This window comes from Carassius auratus, unplaced genomic scaffold (assembly GCF_003368295.1).
Source record: "Carassius auratus strain Wakin unplaced genomic scaffold, ASM336829v1 scaf_tig00028054, whole genome shotgun sequence".
Classification (NCBI taxonomy): domain Eukaryota; kingdom Metazoa; phylum Chordata; class Actinopteri; order Cypriniformes; family Cyprinidae; genus Carassius; species Carassius auratus.
In genome coordinates this window covers 14,936-35,166 of record NW_020525654.1, presented here as the reverse complement: position 1 = coordinate 35,166, position 20,231 = coordinate 14,936, and the positions used below count along the sequence as shown (strand labels likewise).

General features: G+C 37.5%; 2 protein-coding genes across 3 annotated transcripts; one reads left to right on the top strand and one right to left on the bottom strand.

Moving 5' to 3' along the window:
• The first annotated feature begins 544 nt into the window (after positions 1-544).
• LOC113079442 (ankyrin repeat domain-containing protein 9-like) lies at positions 545-1,785 on the top strand. Its single transcript, XM_026251712.1, has one exon. It carries the CDS (start codon positions 768-770, stop codon positions 1,623-1,625), a length of 858 nt encoding a protein of 285 aa, XP_026107497.1. The 5' UTR covers positions 545-767; the 3' UTR covers positions 1,626-1,785.
• An 850-nt stretch (positions 1,786-2,635) lies between these two features.
• On the bottom strand, positions 2,636-19,034 carry LOC113079440 (tectonin beta-propeller repeat-containing protein 2-like). Of its 2 annotated transcripts, XM_026251707.1 has the most exons (20): positions 18,899-19,034; positions 18,139-18,383; positions 17,912-18,040; positions 17,354-17,485; positions 17,026-17,183; positions 16,615-16,921; positions 16,387-16,519; positions 15,279-15,743; positions 14,462-15,189; positions 13,611-13,794; positions 13,325-13,498; positions 12,372-12,552; positions 11,239-11,380; positions 10,763-11,003; positions 10,554-10,643; positions 10,180-10,413; positions 6,352-6,500; positions 5,331-5,472; positions 5,029-5,178; positions 2,636-4,944 (listed from the first exon to the last, which is right to left on the bottom strand). In XM_026251707.1, exons 2-20 carry the CDS (start codon positions 18,355-18,357, stop codon positions 4,796-4,798), a joined length of 4,107 nt encoding a protein of 1,368 aa, XP_026107492.1. In that variant the 5' UTR covers positions 18,358-18,383; positions 18,899-19,034; the 3' UTR covers positions 2,636-4,795. The 2 variants fall into 2 exon arrangements, with proteins under 2 accessions (XP_026107492.1, XP_026107493.1); XM_026251708.1 differs by lacking the exons at positions 17,912-18,040; positions 18,139-18,383; positions 18,899-19,034 and having other exon boundaries at positions 17,026-17,257; positions 17,354-17,484.
• Positions 19,035-20,231: the final 1,197 nt, after the last annotated feature.

Below are 20,231 nucleotides of genomic sequence, written 5' to 3'. Positions count from 1 at the left end.
TAATAATATAAAAGTAGAGATGGTCCAATATAAATGAGAAATTATTCAATGATAAACGATCTTTCTTTAAAAGCAATCATAAAATGTATCCACTAGATGGCGAATGTGTTCCACCTTTTTTATCCTCTTTAATGACGTATTCATTTTACTTCTACATACTTTGCCTTTCACTTTTTCAAAATAAAAATATATTAATTCAAACAAACAAACAAAAATGCGTGCCTATACAATATAACCTCAAGGAAACACTTAATCGTTCACCCATAATAAACTTTCAGGATGCCATGATTAACAGTTCAGGCAGATCACCCCTTGCAAAGAGCGCATAGCTCTGTCTGGGAAATATTATGTAACAAGACTCGCGCTGAATGTACTGAATGCGCGAGGGACGCCTGATTGCGCCCAAACATCCGCACACACGCTTTTTACACTAATAAGGAAAAGCTGGAGGCACTTTGTACCCTGGTGACGTGCGCTAGCGTCCAATGGCAAAGAGCGCAGCGATATGCACAAACCTGCCCAGCAAATATAAACTCTCGGCTGAGTTTGTAGTGGGGTTTGAAGGCGGGTGAACGGGTTTAGGCTCTATCGTACGAGATAACAGCCTTATTTTTAATTTAATGCTCCGCCTGGCCTCCAGGGTGACATATTAATATTCTCACAAATGTTTCAGTGTTAGCTCTGGATGCACAGAATATCCAATTAAACGCCGTTAAATCGTGATTTTAAGACCCCCCAAAACGTTTGATATAACAGCGGGGCTCACAATGCCTTTGGGGATGTACGAGAGCCGCGCGGATTATAAATCCCCGACACAATGCCAAAAAACCTCATTTGCATTTTACCAGGCTGTACGGGACCTTTTGCCGGTGTGGGTCCTGGAGGACATGCGGACAATGGAGGTGTTTCATTGGGAAGATGACGGACAGGCATGTGCATACTCCCCGTCGGAGGCGTTTCTGTACGCGCTGGTACATGACCACCAGCAGTACGCGCGTTATTTACTCAACAGGTTCTCCACCCGCGCGCTGGAGATGCCCAGCAGAAGCTTCTGCTGCTGCCAGGCGTCCACCACACCGCACCTGGCCATGGCCGTCCGCTACAACCGCATCAACATCCTGAAAATGATCATGGCCACCATTAAAGACTTCACAGACTGCGAGAGACGGAGCTACCTGAACCGTCACGGATGCGTCCACACGGACGGCAGCAAGACCGCGCTGCATCTCGCGTGTGATCTGGTGCGTCCCGAGTGCTTGGCACTGTTGCTGGGTCACGGCGCGTGTCCTTACGCAACGGACCTGACAGGGAACACCCCCTTGGACTGTTTACTCAGCCAGTTCTGCCAGAGTGACTTCGACATGCGGACGAAGCGCCTCTGCCTCGGCTACCTCATCATATTCATGCCCACTTATCGCTTCCAGACGAAAATACAGTTGCAGGACAATGCAGATGTGTGGAAGGCGCTCATAGGAGAAAAGGCCTTCCAGTGGCTTTCAGGAACTTCACCCCCTTCACTGTTCGTTCAGGCCACGCAGAAGCTCAGTCAGTCCATTCCCACAGACCAGGTGGACTCACTGCCAGACTTCCTGAAACCCCTGGACTTTAAACTGGATCAAGCGTAATGTGCACAACTGGAAATGTAACAAAGTACATTGTTTGACTCATTTGTTTCTTGAAATATTCAGGTTTGATTGTATGTGCAGAGCTCTGTAAATATGTGAATAGTTTGGGGTCACATTCTGAAAGACACTGTGAAATTATTAAAAATATATCTTTTTTGCATTTGTTGCCTTTGAGCTTAATATTTCAGATTCAGTTAATTCAAGGTGCATCTTTTGTGTCTTATGAATCAAAGACAAAAGACATCCTCCCTGTCTTCAATGTGAACACTACCAATGAGAAGTATGAACATACATGCTCATCTTTAATAGTACAATTTTCTTCATTTTAGAGTGAACTAATTAATAACACTAATTATAGAATTTGCAGTAAGAACGATTAAGCAAGAAGCCAAGCATGTTAAGCAAGTCAAAACTATCATATTTGAGCTGCTGAGTTTCAAAGCCTCTCTTCACTCTTTGCATGGGACGTTGTCTCAGACAAAAGGTCCATCATGCAATCCTTTTTAAAGACAAAGGAGTTTCCATGTTCCATGGTGGGAACTTGATGGCCCTTTTTTAACTATTTGGTTTAATTAATCCATTAAAAGACGCACAGTGGCAAAGCATTTGCCTTTATATTTTGATTTCAAGCATTTAAGCATAAATATTAATCATTTTAACAGAAGATCATGATAAACATACACTACTGTTTTATTAACACTACAGTAAGGGAGTAATTTTGTGAAATATTAAAATAAATAATTCAGTTGTGCTGCTTAATACTTTTGTGAAAAATGATACCATGGTGCATTTTTTTTAGGATTCTTAAATGAAATAGCATTTATTTGAAATAGAAATATTTTATAACATAAATTAATTTACTGTCACTTATTAATCAAAGAATTAATTTCTTTTCTTTTAAATCATAAGAACTTTTGAACGGTAGTGTAAATTCAAGTGCATCCGAACATTCGGTAGTGTACATCATCCATAATATCACACTGTTGCAAATAAACCACAAAATGCATTGACACTTTCTGTAAAGATTTTATTTGCAAGTTTGTCATGACTAAGCATGGAGTAAAGATTGCAAAGGTTAAGTCACAGTTCAATATGCGAGTTCACATTTAGCGGCATCACCACTTTAACCACACTGGCTTAGCATTACATGCCCAGTGTACCACATTTATCACCTTAATCTGATTTACAATATGAGCTAAGTGCAAAACTTAAACTAGTAGAGCACAACAGGCCAAAACAATCTGTATATGATGCCTTACTGAGGTGTAAAAATGTCAAAAAGGAAGATTTACAAACACTTCACAGTCAGACACTAAAGAAAGAAGAAAGGAAATGATACATCAGACCTAGCACTGAATTAATATTTAGTTATCTATGAGATTAAGATGCATTCTTTATATGGATGTATATGAAGAGTGCTCGTCCAGCATTACTATACAGTATTTTTCCATAACAGACTATGATAGATTCTATCAACCAAGTAGTAAGTTCAAATAGTTTTTCTTCTGTTTTAGGATTTAAAAGTCAAACCGCCCTTTTAAAATACCTCACATTAAACTGCAACACGTCACTTTAGTGTAGACAGAGGCAAGTTAGAGGCCGTGCTCTCTATACGACTCACAGATACTGTATGTGCCAAATGCTATTATGATTGCACTCCTGTCAAGTATTTAACAAGGTACAAGTGCATTTACAGATAAAGCTGAATATATATATGTATATATATATATGTGTGTGTGTGTGTGTGTGTGTGTGTGCAATGAACCAAATTATAAACAAAACACTTTTGTTTTGGTCCCAATTGTTTATAAGCTGAATTCAAAGATCTGAGACTTTTTCCTATGTTCACAGAAGCCCTATTTCTCTCAAATATTGTTCACAAATCTGTCTAAATCTGTGTTAGTGAGCACTTCTCCTTTGCTGAGATAATCCATCCACCTCACAGGTGTGGCATATCAAGGTGCTGATTAGACAGCATGATGAAACACAAGTGTGCCATAGGCTGGCCACAATAAAAGGCCACTCTAATATATTTTATAAATTTAAAAATTTAATTTATGCATTTAGCAGACGCTTTTATCCAAAGTGACTTACAGTGCATTCAGGCTATCAATTTTTATCTATCATGTGTTCCCTCGGAATCAAACCCCCAACCTTGTCTAAACTATATTGTAGCATATATTTCTTGTACTTATAATTATAATAAAAATGTGTTTGGTCAAATAAGAGATATTTACATAATCTATCCCTCTAAAGCAGTAGATTCACTATAAACAGATTCACATTAACCATTTCCAATGTTGTGAGCAAAGTGCATTAGGATACTCTACTATTCAAAGGTCTTTTATGCTCAGCAAGGCTGCATTTATTTGATCAAAAACAGCAATATTCTGAAATATTCTTAAAATGTAAAATAACTGTTTGCTATTTTTTTTATACATTTTTTAAAATATAATGTATTCCTGTGATGGTAAAGCTGAATTTGCAGCCATTACTGTAGCCTTTAGTTTAGTGTCACATGATCCTTCAGGAATCATTCTAATAAGCTCATTTGCTGCTGAATTTATTTTTATTATCAATGTTAAAGCAGCTGTGCTGCTTAATATTTTTGTGGGAACTACGATACATTTGTTTTCAGGATTGTTTGATGACTGAAAAAGTTAAAAGAAACATAGATATTTGAAATCAGAATCTTCTGTAACATTATAAATGTTTTTACTGTCACCTTTGATCACTCCAATGCGTTCTTGCTCGATAGTATTAATATCTTATAAAATAAAAATCTTACTGAACCTAAACTTTTGAATCATAATGTATAAACGGAACCTCCTTCTTAAATCAATAGGAGTTAAAAAAATTAATAACTGATCTAAAAATGCATGTAGACATTAAAACTTACAAAAATAATGTGCTGGATAAAAATTTCAATTTCAGGTCATAAGGTGCACAAGGAGTTCAACCCCCCCCCCAATAGAAAAATACAGCATATTATTTTAATTTCAAAAGAGCATAATATACTAATAAGAATTTAAGCAACATAAGGGTGAGTAAATGACGACAGAATTTTCTTTTTTTTAGGTGAACTACTCCTTTAAGAAGGAATAATTAAAGTGCCTGGAAAGAAATTTCACAGAACAGTGTTTCCGGGATACTTTGACAATTTGTGGCATCTAAATCACCTCCCACTCTTCCTCCAGCTCCTCTCCACTCAGAGAACCCGTGTTGCCATGGCTGTTGCTCCTGTTATTCTGTAGAGTCTTGGTAAGGCGTTGGTTGAGAGCACCACTAGCGACTGCCCACAGTTCATCCATCGGGGTCACTGCAAAAAAACAGCTACTTGGTCATTTTTTTTCATTTATGCATGCAGATATTCATTTCATCATCACCGATTCTAAACACTCACCTGCAAGCCAGCTGACCAATCCTGGGATCTTCTTCCAGTAGTCTCCAGCTGGGTTTCTCTCTGTAATGCCGTATCGACGTGCCACTTCACCATTAGGAAGGCGAACCCAAGCTGTCCTCATACTTAGAACCAATTGACTTGCCTGTAGTCCTACAGTTTGGAAAAAAATACTTGAACCAACAACCAGTCAAACAAGTTTCTGCTCTAATAAAACATCTTTGAAAATGAGTTGAGGAATAATAAAGTCTGAATACAAGAAGAAGAATAAAAACAGCTAATGAGATTATGTAATGAAGGTATACCAGGAATGTGCTCCCAGGCAGTTCCGACAGGCATCTCTTCAGTGATGCCGACGCGCACATGCACACTGCCTCTGTTGTCCAGCGCCCACAGCATGCGGTCATTTGGACTAGTTTGAATTTTCACCAGATGAAGGCCAGCAGGCTGCTCAAAAAACACACAAGAGTAAGAGAAGTGTATAATGTTGGTGAAATATTCACATTGTGTCAAGGGCCAAATGTATCCCTCACTGGTCATGGTAATAATGGTTCATCAAAAAAAAAAAATAGTTACTGTAAACTAGAATTTTCTGTATGGAATCAGTATTCAGCTGGTCATTTGTAAACAAATGTAACTGAATTGGATTTTTTTTTTTTAAGAATAATTTAAAAACATCAAATTTGATACCTGTCACATTAATTTTAATGATGGTTTGATAACAGTTCAAAAGTTTGGAGTCAGTAAGATTTTTTTTATGTTTTTTGTTTTTATAGGTCTCTCTTGTGCTCACCAAGGCATTTATTTGATCAAAAATATAGTAAAAACAATAATACTGTGAAATTTTATTGCAATTTAAAATACCCGTTTTCTATAAAATGTATTCCTGTGATGGCACAGCAGCTGTTTCTCCAGTCTTCAGTGTCACATGATCTTTCAGAAATGATTTGAATATGCTGATTTGCTGCTCAAGAAACATTTCTGAATAATAACAATGTTGAAAACAGTTGGGCTGCTTACGATGTTTGTGGAAACCCTACTTTTTCTTTGATTTGTCTGATTCATTGATGCAAATAAATCCAAAAGAACAGCAGTCCTTTTAAAAACCCGAAATCTTTTTTTTTTTTTTTTACCAAAAATGTATTTACTGTCACTTTTGATCAATGTACATAATGTATCTTTGAATAGAAGTATTAATTTAATTAAAATATATCTCACTGACCCCAAACTTTTGAACATTTGAGTATTTAAAATGGATGTAAGCTGGTGTATGAGCTGTAACTACATTACAGATAGGATTTTGCAGTCAGTACAATGCTTGTTTACCTGTTCGGGAGGTTCGATGCAGATCCAGGCAGGGAGCATCATGCTGGGGTTCAAAGGTTGAGTTCCAACCCGAAAATACACCATTCCATTATTATCACATGCCCAAACATTTTGACTGCCACAAGACAAACTGAGAAACTTCACATGTCCTGTGAGGGAGTAACAGAGAGAGAAAAAGAAAGATTTCCCATGTCACTATGATATTCCAGTAAAACATGAGGTTCAGGGAATGAACATCCCATTAATGTAAGACTCAGGGATTCTTTTCCACAACCTAAACTTGTCTCACTTAGATAATTGCACACATTTGATCAATATACCATACGATTGGTCATATTTATTGCTGTAAACAACATCAGACAAGTTACACACAATAGATTTGAAAGGTTCATTTTAATTACTCACGTAACCAGAACACACCGGTGTGTAAAACTCTTGGACGTTTTGTAAAGATTATATATGTAGCAAACTTTAAATATTTCACATACATAAAAAAAAAAAAATGTATCCAGCCAGCGGTCCATGGGTGTGACGTCTGAGGTTGAGACTACATTTTAATAGACTTTAAATGTGTTGCAATTCCTTAAATAACTCACTGTACCTGGAAATATTTTGCAATCACAATCCACCTGATGGTGACTGATAAAAGTTAAGCTGAGTTAAGCTCTACAGCATACATTACATCTAGCACCATTTCACTAATGTCTATGTCAAGGACATCCAGGGCCATTTTTCCAGACTCCTTAAGACTTTAGAACTGTACAGAGCTCTTGTCTGTACACTATGATATGATAGAGGCACTGTGAAACCTTGAAAACACAGTTTTACATCAAGGCACGTCATGAGGGTTTTGTTGAACACTTAGATAAGCAAATCTTAACATAACGTGATACACTAACACACATTCTCTCCTTCGTTTACAGCTCCTACTTTCAATGACAGTATTCATTTTGTAGTGTGATTACATATCTACTGAGCAATATAAATGATAAAAACACTATTTAATATTTACACTTCAGCACAAAAGTTTGAGGTCTGTAAGATTTTTTATTTTTTTTTGTGATGAAAGAAATTAATACTTTTATTCAGCAAGGATGCATTAAACTGATCAAAAGTTACAGTAACACATTTATAATTTTATATATATATATATATATATATATATATATATATATATAAAAAACTTTAAATAAACGCTGTTCTGAAAAAAATATTAATGTTTTCTACCAAAAACAAAACAAAACACCTACAAACATTTTCAGCACTGTTAATAATAAGAAGAAATGTTTCCAAAGCAAAAAGTCAACATATTAGAATGATTTCTGAAGGATGATGTGACACTGAAGACTGAAGAATGACTGCTGGAAATTCAGCTTTGCAATCACAGGAATAAAATACATTTGAAAATATATTAAAATAGAAGACGCTTAATTTAAATTGTAATAATATTTCTCTACTAATATTTTACTCTCTAATGCAGCCTTGCAGTCATTAGAGAAATCTTTCAAAAATCTTACTGACCCCAAACTTTTGAATGGTAGTGTATATATAAATATATACTCAGTTCTGTTAAGATAAAAATTAAGATAAAAGTATCGGGACACTTTTTTTTCCTAATAGCTCAAACAATAACAATAATAAGAAAATAAAAATAAAAAAATTCCCACCTAGTTCATTACCTTTACATAAACTGAATGAATTCCTTTTTCAGATGTAGTGGTTTAAACAGAAAAACGTGAAATCTACTTTATCGACGATTGCTGGCTGTCTCACATTCTTTCACGGAGTTAGATAGAACGGAACACACCTATCTACCAAATCAATGCAAAAAAAGGGTGCCTGATGAACACAATGACTGGAAACAATAGATTGCTTACATGTCGTCACACCCCTGGCCTTTGGCCACAACAGCTCTTTACTCAATGTGCTGATTAATTACCAAAAAAACGAGATAAAGCAAAGCTGACGCTTCAGTTCATTGGATGGCCTTTTTCTAAACCATTAGTGTGTTTCTACTGTAGCATTTTAAAAGTTTACCTGAAACGAGACAACTCAATGAAAACAAATGCCACAGGACATTTAAAGTGATACTCCACCCCAAAATGAAAACTTTTGCCATTAATCACTTACCCCCAAGTTGTAGAAAACTGTGTGGCGTGGCTGACACAGAAGAGAATATGCTGCCTGCGTACAGCTCAGATTCTCCAAATTGGCGCTATGCTGATGTATAGTGACACAGAGGAGACAAGTTGTTCAATAAAGTCGTTATTTTTGTTTTATTCGCATACAAAAAGTATCGTCGTCGCCTCATAACATTACAGTTGAACTATTGATGGCAGATGGATTATTCTGACGATGCTTTACATACTTTTCTGGACCTTAACAGTGTATTTTACTTAGCAGTCTATGTGACAGTTACAAGCCTCCCGGTTTTCATCCAAAATATCTTAAATTGTGTTCTGAAGACGAACTAAGCTTACGGGTGTGGAACGACATAGGGGTAAGTGATTAATGACAAAATTTTCATTTTGGGGTGGAGTATCCCTTTAACACAGACCAAGGTTTGTGAGACTCATCTAGACTCTAACAAACCAGTATTTCAAGATACAACTCTAATAACTCGAGACGGACAGGGCTACAGTTGTTCCATCACGTGGCTCTGCCTATTTGTGTCTCCACCCATGTCACATCACAAACAGACGCACACACAGACACAGACACAAAACACACACTTGTGCTCAATAAACAAACACCTTCCATTGACTGCATTGCAGTGCAAGCCATGTAATTAAAATATGTCTGATGTAATCAGATTAGGTGAGCCTGCATTGTCATTTCAATGGAAAGCTGCATTGATTGCAATTGGGATTTGTGAACTTGTGTCTTGTTACCAAATTCACTGATTAAATGTGTGTTTAATGCATTCCTAAAGCCTAATCACTGCAATATTCAATACTAAAGGACTGATCTCTTCCTCTCATGACCTTTGATAGCTAGCTTACAGGCTTCATTACAAAACATGTGTTATGCAAGAACCACCTGCTTGAATTAAAAATATAAACAGCACCCCTAGCAACAGGCGGTTATGAATGATACACAAAACCGTGGCTTGCCATTTAACATGTCCGAAGCTAAACATTCCCAGAAATGGAATTGAAGACATTAAAGTGAAAGCTACAGGGGTTTAATAGGAGTATAGCTTCAGTGGAAGTGGGAGAGGGCTGGTTATCTGTGAATATGACAGAAGTAGGTCAGAGGCAGATCACATAGACAGCCAGGAGACATGGTAATCTGAACTAGGGACAGAAACAGGAGAGGGTCCTCCGCAAGGTCTGCCCAACTTGCGTCATTCTGTCACACACGACCTACGTATATGACATTTGAGACCTTGAGGAGCAGCGACATTTGAGCAAATTATTTAAATCATGTGTCAGACATCATCATCATAAGGATGACTATTAAGTGCTATCTAATGCATATGTGAGAGAATGCAAAAAAAAAAGAACTCCTGTTGACAGTTCTCCTAATGTCCAAATAGATTTTTCAGGGGATAATTTGTTAGTTATTATAAAAAATCTAATTAAAAAAAATCTGTTCTTTTGTATCTAATGTATAACAATTTCCATAAAAATGTTAAGCTTCACAACTGTTTTCAACGTTATAATAAATAATAAAAATTCAGCTTTGCAAGGATAAAATTTGTTCTGTTTCACAATATTAATGTTTTCTAATTTTTTTGGGGGTGTTCACACATTACAAGTGTTTAAATTTAGCCAGCATGTGATCCACTGATAAAGCTACTGTCACAGGGAAAGAAAATTCTCTCACCAAGCTGGCTGAGGTCCAGTAATGTCCATTGCATTCCTGTGGAACAACTGGCTGATAAAGTGCGGATGTGGACGTGGCCGTGGTGATCTAAACCCCACAGAGCATCACGACAGGCCGAGAGCTGCACCATCTCTACGTCTGGGGGAAACTGTATGGTGAAGGGCCGCATCTGGAGGTCTTGGTCCCAGATACAGAACAGGTCTTTCCTGCTCTGGCCTAACCATAGGAAACTCCCTGTGGAGACATCCGCGAGATAAACAAACATGCTTGAATATATCGTTTGCAATTGTGTGCAGTATTTAATTGCTTTCTGCACGCCAACAGATACTGCACAGGTGTGAAAATGCGAAGAGAAAGACAGGATTTCTACATGCCCTCTTTATCTGGAGCCTCAGAGGAGAACACAAATGCCCATTTTGTGGCAGAGGCTGTTCCTCTAGGTATAATATTCTTCCAAAATGCCCCTGCATTAAAAAGAACATCACTATTAAAAAAAGATGAAATTTTCAAACAAGAAGCAATCAAAAGGTCCTCAGACAAATGAAAAGCATATTTTGGTTTTCCCATACTCAGTTTGTCATACCGATGAGGCTGCCTTTGGCAACGTGAAACTCGTTCCGTCCAGAAGCAACCCACACGCCACTGGTGCTGACACTGATGAGGCTAGGTTGGCACTGGGAGTGCTGGGAAAGGAAGGCCTCACGCAGACGTTCAACAACCCGCTCGACCGGAGCTCTGGTGGCTGTGGCGACAGTCTGTGTGGCCTGGATCAGAGTCTGGAAAAGACCACCCTGATCAAACACCACGTAGTCTGTGATGCTCACCTAAATGAAAAAGTCATGCAGAGAAAAAGATGTTAATTGTTTTGATAAATCTGAAACATTTATGCTATGAAGCGGTCTCTTTCAATCAATGAGCTTTTGGAATAATTAGCATTTTTGTACAAAATGTGTAATTCATCTACAGAAGGGGTGGTAAACAAACAGCATATAGGCGGCAGAAAATCTGACCAGCTCTAGAAGAGGATATATCGTGCATAAATATATTACATGTATATACCTGCCACCAGTGATCATCTTCACCTTGGGGATTTTTAGCCGTGACCCCTGTTCTGAACCATAAGTTGCCACAAGTATCCAATGCCCAGACTGTGTTATTCTCACCCAGAGCAATACAGATGGGTTCAAGACCTTGGCTCTCACTATGGACACACAAACACCTTTATTTATATAGTGCTTTAAACAAAATACATTGCGCCAAAGCACTGAACAACATTCATTTGGAAAACAGTGTCTCAATAATGCAAAATGATAGTTAAAGGCAGTTCATCATTGAATTCATTGATGTCATCTCTGTTCAGTTGAAATAGTGTCTGTTTTAATTTGCAATCAAGTCAACGATATCGCTGTAGATGAAGTGACCCCAACTAAGCAAGCCAGAGGCGACAGCGGCAAGGAACCGAAACTCCATCGGTGACAGAATGGAGAAAAAAAACCTTGGGAGAAACCAGGCTCAGTTGGGGGGCCAGTTCTCCTCTGACCAGACGAAACCAGTAGTTCAATTCCAGGCTGCAGCAAAGTCAGATTGTGCAGAAGAATCATCTGTTTCCTGTGGACTTGTCCTGGTGATCCTCTGAGACAAGGTCTTTACAGGGGATCTGTATCTGGGGCTCTAGTTGTCCTGGTCTCCGCTGTCTTTCAGGGCAGTAGAGGCAGTAGAGGTCCTATCAATGCTTAAATTTATTTCTACAGCAAAAGCTAGCATTAAAAATGTCCAGTTTATCCACAATATACATCAACAACATGCCTTTGAAAAACATTAATTAGCATTAGCACAACTTGCACAGTGTTAGGGTTGGCAGGCCATAAATCAAATATTCATAAATCAAAATGTTGCTTACAGGGCTATGTTGCGACATACAGCTGTGATCAATTGTACATACACTTTGCAGTATATTATTATTAAATGTAACTTATTTTGTCTTCTTGGAAACATGCAATTATCTTCTGTAGCTTCTGAAGTGCAGTACTAAATGATTATATATATATATATATATATATATATATATATATATAGATAGTGTCAACTTTGACACTGCATTACGTGTAAAACCAGTCCAGAAATCATTGTTTTATTTATTCACTATAGTGATTTTGCAATCAGCTTAGAGAAAACCACGATGACAGACATACCTGACGGTGTCATGCTTCCAGTGCTCCCCCTCTGCACAATAGCTGCTGACACCCTCTCTGTAAAACACACCCCTCTGCTCACTCAGTGCCCAAGCCACAATGCCACGTGCTGCTATCTGCGCCATGGGGCATGGACAGTCCACCTTCACTGACCGTGCACATGGCCTGTCCACACTCAGCCCTGAAGACACACATAGAGCAACGGTATTCATCAGCTGATTACACTACAACAGCACACCTTCGGTTGGTTTATGCATATGTTCATGGTAATTATTCCCAATAAAACCAGAAACTGCTACTAGTGAACATTTTTAGTAATATGTTCACAGTACTGTAGCTAATGAACTCACTTTAGGTAGGGGGTCATAAAGAGAAGATAAGGCTTTAACAGAGCCATAAAGTAACGGAAACAGTTGAGTTGATTATAATCTTCATCACTGCATGCCAAAGTTAAATTGGTAGCTCTTTTCCATTCAATTACACTGTAGTATAATTATGATTTTGTTAGTTAAAACTATTTTTTCAAGTGACATGGACCTCTTTAATGCTATTGCATCCTTTTGAGCTTTTAAAGTCATCAGCCCACATGAGAACTAAATTGCATAGAAAAAAGCAACTAGTGCATTTCTCCATTTGTGTTACATTAGAGAATTAAAGTCACATGGGTTTGAAACAACAAGGTGAGTTAATAATGACTTTCATTAATTTTTTATAAATTATTAATTTTCATTTTGGGGTGATCTGTCCTGCTAACTTAAGTACAATGACTTATTCTCAAGTACATGCAGCACTCTCTAGTGGTCCAATCGTGAAATAACATCTCTCTCTGTGGTCTGCGGCGATATTGTAATAGATTTTAAGTAAAATACTTTCTTCTATCCCGGATCAATAAACAATGAGTAGAATATGTCATTGTAATGTGAGAGCACTATGGTGTGTTTATTCTCTCACACCTGTCTGTATGTACAAGTCTCCATTAGTGCGAATGATCCAGGCTGTGTCATCACCAAGAGCCACAAACACTGTGTCATCCAGGGCTTTGTACCAGTGTCTCTTCCCTTTGATTGTGATTTTCCCGCAAGCGTAAGCAGTCATGGTCTTCTGCTCAACCTTCCACAGCAATGAGCCTAAGCAAACACATCAGCAACAGGACAACGTTTAGTCTAGAACAACAATAACTAATACTTGCTTATGAAGTTGTGTGCTTATTTATTAACAAAACAAATCTATGCCCTTTACCTGATGGGGACAGCGCCACCTGATGGATATTTTCCTCAAACTTCTGCCAGCTCAAGCTAGCATTAGGAAGACCGCTACAGAAAAGGCCTCCTTTAAAGTCAAGACACCAGATATGTCTGTCCGTTACTACTAGACTGAGGATGCCACCGCCAGGCCCAGTGTAGCCCATCCAACTTTCAGCCAACTTCAAACAAAGAGAAATACATACGGAACGAGATTAAAACAGAGAACACATGACATCAATACAATTTAATACGGTGATTCTCACAAAGACTTTTAAAAACATTCTACTGCTGTTCTTTCATACTTTTATTCAGCGAGGATGCACTAAATTGATCAAATGCGACAGTTAAGACATTTATAATGTTACATAAATTTCTGTTTTAAATAAATGCTATTCTTTTAAACTTCCATTCATCAAAATTCTCGGTTTCCAAAAAATTTTGTTTTCAATGTTGATAATAAATGAAATGTTTATTGAGCACCAAATCTGCATATTAGAATGATTTCTGAAAGATCATGTGAGAATGAGGATTGGGATAATGGTGCTGAAAAAACAGCTTTACCATCACAGGTTTAAATTACTTTACATATATTATGTTTATATATATATATATATATATATATATATATATATATATATATATATATATATATATATATATACACACACTGTACAAAGAAACTGTTAATGTAAGAATATTTCAAAATATTGGTGTTGTAATCTTTAACCAAACACATATAGCCTTATCGAACATAAGTGACTGAACCCAAAATTCTATAAATTATGCAAGTAACCTTCTCCTGATCTGATACAGATCTCTGATCGGTTAGTTCTTTAGCTATCTTACCTGGTCGACTTTGAGGAGCTGCGTCTCTTCGTCCTCCTTCTGCTCAGCAGATGAGCTCTGCAAGCTCAGGGCATTCAGTCCGTCCGCCAGACTAGCACTGGATGGCACACCATGTGCATAGATGTCCTCCTCGTCACTAGATGGTGTTGGCTCGGGTTCCGGGGAGTAACCCAGCGGCCTAATGGGATCATAATCCAAATGAAAGTCTCCATGTAAACTCCGTTTAAAATCTTCCTTTGAATCCTTCAGGGTGTCTTTGCTCTCATTCACATATTGCTTCATGATGTCCTGCTCATCGGCTGCCTGCATGTATGAGAAGGTACATTCCAGTAGCACGTCCACATCAGGTGTAGCTGCAATTTGCTCGTTTTCTGCAAACACATTTTCACTGTACACCTGACACTCCATATCTTGTATTGCCAGTGATGTAGGGCAAGCCGGTAAGGTCTCTGCTGTTTGGTTAACTGGATCCTGAAGAGGCTCTTCGCTGTGTAAGGGCTCTGATGGGCTCTGAATGGTAAAGGCATTTAAATTGTGGGATTCTCCACAGATGGAACCATCCTGGTCAGGTGAGCCGGCACTGTGCAGGTCGGGGCTGCTGCACAGAAGGCTGGTGTGGTCTGAAGGAGGCTCGCTCATGGGTGTGTTTAGAACATCACTGCCTGCACTGTCCTGGCTGAAAATGTTCTCTGACCAGCTGCTGTGCTCGTTGACACAGGTCCCACTCGCTACAGTTATACAAGAACGTATGGAGAACATCAGTGAATGGAATATAATCAAATTTACACACCACATCATGTGATACTGATCCTCTTACCCTGCCGTCTTCTCTTGCCTTTCTTCTTCAACTTGATGGCCTTGACCACCAGCTCCTGTTGGAAATCTTCTTGGGTGATGGGGCTGTATCGGCTAGAGGAGAGTTCTGAGGTGGAGGCTTCCGTGTTGGTAAACATGCCCTGTGCACTCTCCCATGAGGTGACTGAGCTGCTGCGGCTGCGGGACTCCACTGTACCCAAACTGGCCCGCTGCTGCTCCAAGTCCTCTGCCACCTCCAGAGCCTCTACCACATGACCGAATTCCTCAGGATGCTGCTCCTCCTGCACCTCCTCTGACTGCTCAACCCCATCATGCACCTCCTCTGAGTTAGGACTGGCTTGAGTCTCCTGCTCTGTAATAATGGGCATGGTCCTGATTGGTTGAGCAATTTCCACGGCACCATTAGGAGGCAGCAATATAGTGGATGTGGAAGGAGGAGATGTAAAATGGTTGGAGTGGTCTAATACTGAGGAAGAAAGCATAAGAAAGATATGCATCTAAGATACAGCGGCCCCAAAAGAAGTGTGGACATGCGTGTAATACTTAAATTCTTTCCAAGCAAAATATATAAAAAAAGAAGTTAATACTTTTATTCAGCAAGGATACATTAATGAGATAATTGATTACACTTTATAATAACTTTTTTTATTAATAAATCATTAACAAGCTTTATATAATCTTTAACGAATCATTAGTCTATATTCATTAGTTATATATTCAGATATATGAATATATACAATATATATGTAGAAGCATGAGATAATGCATTTTTTTAATGTTTACTAATGAATTTATTAAACATTACCTAATAATTAAGTCATTTTAAGATCATATTTTAATTGATATAAAAAAATTGATAAGCTATTTTTTCACAACATTTCTAAATGTAAACAAGAGCATTAGGTTATATGTTAACTCAGAATTTAAATTTAATATTTTTGTTAAGAGAGAGAGGCACACAAATGTAAAAAACATTTGTAAAAAACAATGCATTTTTTTCAACTACGAAGGGCAAAAGAGGCATTTTCCTACCCCTTAATATCAGAGTACTGCTGATGGAGCAAAGTGCATGACTAAAACTGCCATTACGGCATCAGTACTGTACTCACAGTTGGAAACCAATCCCTCGGGGCAATCTGAGATCCGCAAAATGTCCCGATCTCCTTTCAGAATGAAGATTTCATTCTCCGTGCATGACACAGACACTATATCTCCACTGCTTTCCAATCCTCCAATGATGACCTTAAAGAGCAAATGAAATAAGCGAGAAAAAATGCACAAATTAAGTTTGCATTGACAACATATCAATTATGAATATAATTTAGATTAATTCATACTTGATTGGTACAGTCCACAACATAAACACTATATTCGTTCCAGCTGAGGACCCAGCCCTCCTTCTGGAAGCAGTTGACTATTCCCAACTGTCTTTCTGAAAGTTTGTAGCCACTGTTGGAGCCTGAACGTGGAAACAGCTCAAACTGAGGTATATCCTGACTAAAAAGTGGCTTTAGGATGTGGGTCTCCCCGACACGTCCCCGCACATCCGTCGTCCACAGACGCAACCCAGGCCTGGCTGCATAAACAACCAGATCGCTCTGTTTGCACAGAGCTGGTTGAAAGCAGGCACCAAACTTGCCATTGCTGTAAAAAGAAAGCCAGATATCAAGAATTCAGCATAAACGCAGTGCTGCAACTCTGACAATGACAGATTACTTTTAGGCGAAGATGGCCTGAGGGTTTTGTACCTTTTACGTGGTTTAGTGCCCAGCTGATGATGCGACTGCTCTTGCGTGTAGAAGAGCACAGAGCGCTGATGGGACGAAACCAAAAGTACTTTCTGACTATATTCCAACTGAACTATTGCTGAAGGCTCTTCAAAGAGGACCACTGGATTACATACTCCCTTAAAGACCAATGCGCACACACACACACACACACACATATTCAGCCACTAGACAGTAAAACAAAATCAGATTTCTGAAAGACAAAAAATGTCAGATTTCTAAAACTATATGGTCCATCTAACAGTGAATATCTGAAACAGATTAAATCGACTGCTTATAAAATACTTACTTGATCCAAGTCCACAGAAGAACAAACCACCCTCCCTTTATCATCACCAGAGAAGAGCTTCATGCCATTAGCACTCCATGTTAATGCAGTAATTGTGCTTTTGTGCAAGCCCACAACATCAAATCTTCTCAGCTGTAATAAGACACAGAAATTGACACCATGGTCTTTTACTAATAAGATGTATTCATCAATAATCAGCTTATCAATCATATAAATGTTTCTTCATATATATATATATATATATATATATATATATATATATATATATATATATATATATATATATATATATATATATATATATATATTTTTTTTTTTTTTTAGGAAGGGACATAGACACACCTAAATTAAAGTTAAAAGCTAAATATAATAAATGCTTAATTTGTATCTTCTAATAAGTAAAAAGGAAAGTAAAAAAAAGCTGTATTAAAGAGTCAGTCATTGACATATTATTCCAATAAAATGTTAATTATCTTGGAGAAAAAAATAAATAAACCTAATCACTTATTTAATGAAACCCTTGCTACTTGAAAACTGTAATCTGAGATGAAATTGTACCTCTTTATTTCTACCAGGCAATGGTGACACAAGCTGAAAGAAAGCAACCCGGCCTGATGCTGTCCCAACAGCCACAAGATCATCGAAACAATTCAGCAATTTCACTGCAGTAATGGTCTCACATTTGCCCTATTAAAACAAATTACATATTGTAGAAAACATTTCTTAACCAAATGAGATCAACAGTGAGTGATGCAGAAGAAAGAGGAAGCACTACGCAGACTTACCTCTATATTGTATTTGTTCATCTGGCTTACTCTCCTGCCGTAAAGGTACAGCATGCCAATGCTGCTGCCAATGGCCACATAATCACTGTTGCTGTCCAATGCAGTCAAGTAGACCGGGATCGAGCGGAAACCTTTCTGGACTTTAGTGGGGATGGCATTGAGAAGGTAGTAGAGTGGGCAGAACTCCCTCAATGGCAGTGGTGCTGGATGGGTGGCCATTGTCAACCTATGGCTCTGTGTTCCCTCTGATGAGGAAACATAAAAAACAAAAAAATCTATTTTAAATGTTCATTTCCAAGTACAATATGTTAAAAGTGTATGTCTCTTATCACAATATAGAAGTTATTATGGAGCTTTATTCTTTTATTGCCTAATCACGTGGTTAGTCATTGTTCTTTCTAACACAGCACGTCCACTTCGCATTGACAATTAAATTATCAATCGCATCTAAACATCTATTTAGTCAACTAAATAGTGAACACACACACAAGCCAATATTAACAACAATAACCACGCCTTAAATACACAAACAACGTTAAAAGTTGCTTTATCGTGTTAAACAAGATAATGTAGGACAGTACGCGTCTAACTGTTTTATTTGTGGTCTGGTGTACTAGTTTGAATAAATAACAAAGACTAACAACAAACTACAACAAAAAACTGCCTTTTGCAATTTGCTATGTGTAAACTTTCTAGCTAGCGTAACGTATCTTACTCCACGAGGTAAACTACTGAGCTTCTCAGTTTCTACAGAACTTACCACCGGGAAAGATTCACATTTATTCTGAAACGTAAACGTTTTTATAGTTTAGAAGAGGGCGATCTGTTGACATTTCTGCTGCTTTGACAGCTCTTGTTGTTTTTCTTCGTTGTTCCGAGTTGAAAATGAAATTTCAATCCAGCGACACCTACAGCAGCGGAAGTTAAACTCACGTCGCTTAAATTCCCACAGACCCTTCTCTAAATTCTGTATACATAGGTAGAATTGTTTAAGTTTATCCAAGTTTGTGACATTTAAAAATAATGTATGATCTATGTATTATGCTTGGTGGTTGTGTTTAACAATGATAGCGTCTGCTTTGAAGAGGTTTACTAAAGCTATAATAATAATAGCTAATAAACTTTCCTCTCTGTGGATTTTATTTAAAATTAATCTTTTCATGTTGACCTTCTTGAAATATTATTGTGCTTTATTTACCAAAATTATTCTAATTTAAAATAGTTTGAAACCAACATACAATTCATGAGATGAAAATTATGCACAGCTAATGAAATAATGATATCATCGTTGTATGGTATGGCAATGCTTGTCAAAGTAACATCATTAGAAATGACATGAACTCAAATTTAATAGAAAAAAAATGGATCTATAGATTTGAAATTGAACAAACAGTAATGTATTCAGTAATAACATAGTTATGACTGACTAGTTATCTTTCTTCACCAAAAAGTCTGTTAGACAGACTGTATAAATCAGCAATATTATGATCTGCTAAATGAGTTTGCTGCAGGGCCAGTATTGTACCGAATTCTGTGACCCACCAAATTATATGACAAGTAGGTGCTATATTGAGCTAATCCAATGTACTCCCTCGCTACAGTGCCTACTAGATCACAGAATTTGGTGTAACAGTGGCTAATTAACTAAAGTCTCGCTCAGACATAAGTCGTTCTTTCCAAGAAAACTGAATTTTTAACCGGAATAAACTAGAATATATTGAAACAAATTAGGTTAATATTTCAGCAGGGTTACCAACAGGTATGTGTATTGTTAGGGGTAGGTCAGGACGATAATAAGGCTAAATGTATAGCCTACAATTAAACAACTAATTACTTAAAAAGAATACAAATACAGAGGGAGTCCATGTTTTGGGAGTTCATTTTTAGTCCATTTTGAGATTTTAAAAGAAAATCTGCTTAATAATTATGCAGACCTAAATATAAAAAAAAATTCACTTCCAGCCTTCATGAATAATAATATATAAATTCTAAATGATTAAATACAAAATTAATAGTAGTCATTAGGACTGATGTCGTATGGAATTGGTAAAATGTTCTAGGGAAAAAAAAATATGATCAGAATATCAACTTGC

Bases quoted from the DNA above. Each gene is read 5' to 3' on its own strand.
- LOC113079442 (XM_026251712.1), top strand. From the start codon at position 768: ATGCCTTTGGGGATGTACGAGAGCCGCGCGGATTATAAATCCCCGACA.
- LOC113079440 (XM_026251707.1), bottom strand. From the start codon at position 18,357: ATGGCCACCCATCCAGCACCACTGCCATTGAGGGAGTTCTGCCCACTC. The intron at 13,499-13,610 runs GTAAAGGGCATA...GTGTTTGCTTAG, and splicing joins GGTGGCGCTGTCCCCATCAG to GCTCATTGCTGTGGAAGGTT. The intron at 5,473-6,351 runs GTAAACAAGCAT...TTTTTTGAGCAG, and splicing joins GCATCGAACCTCCCGAACAG to CCTGCTGGCCTTCATCTGGT.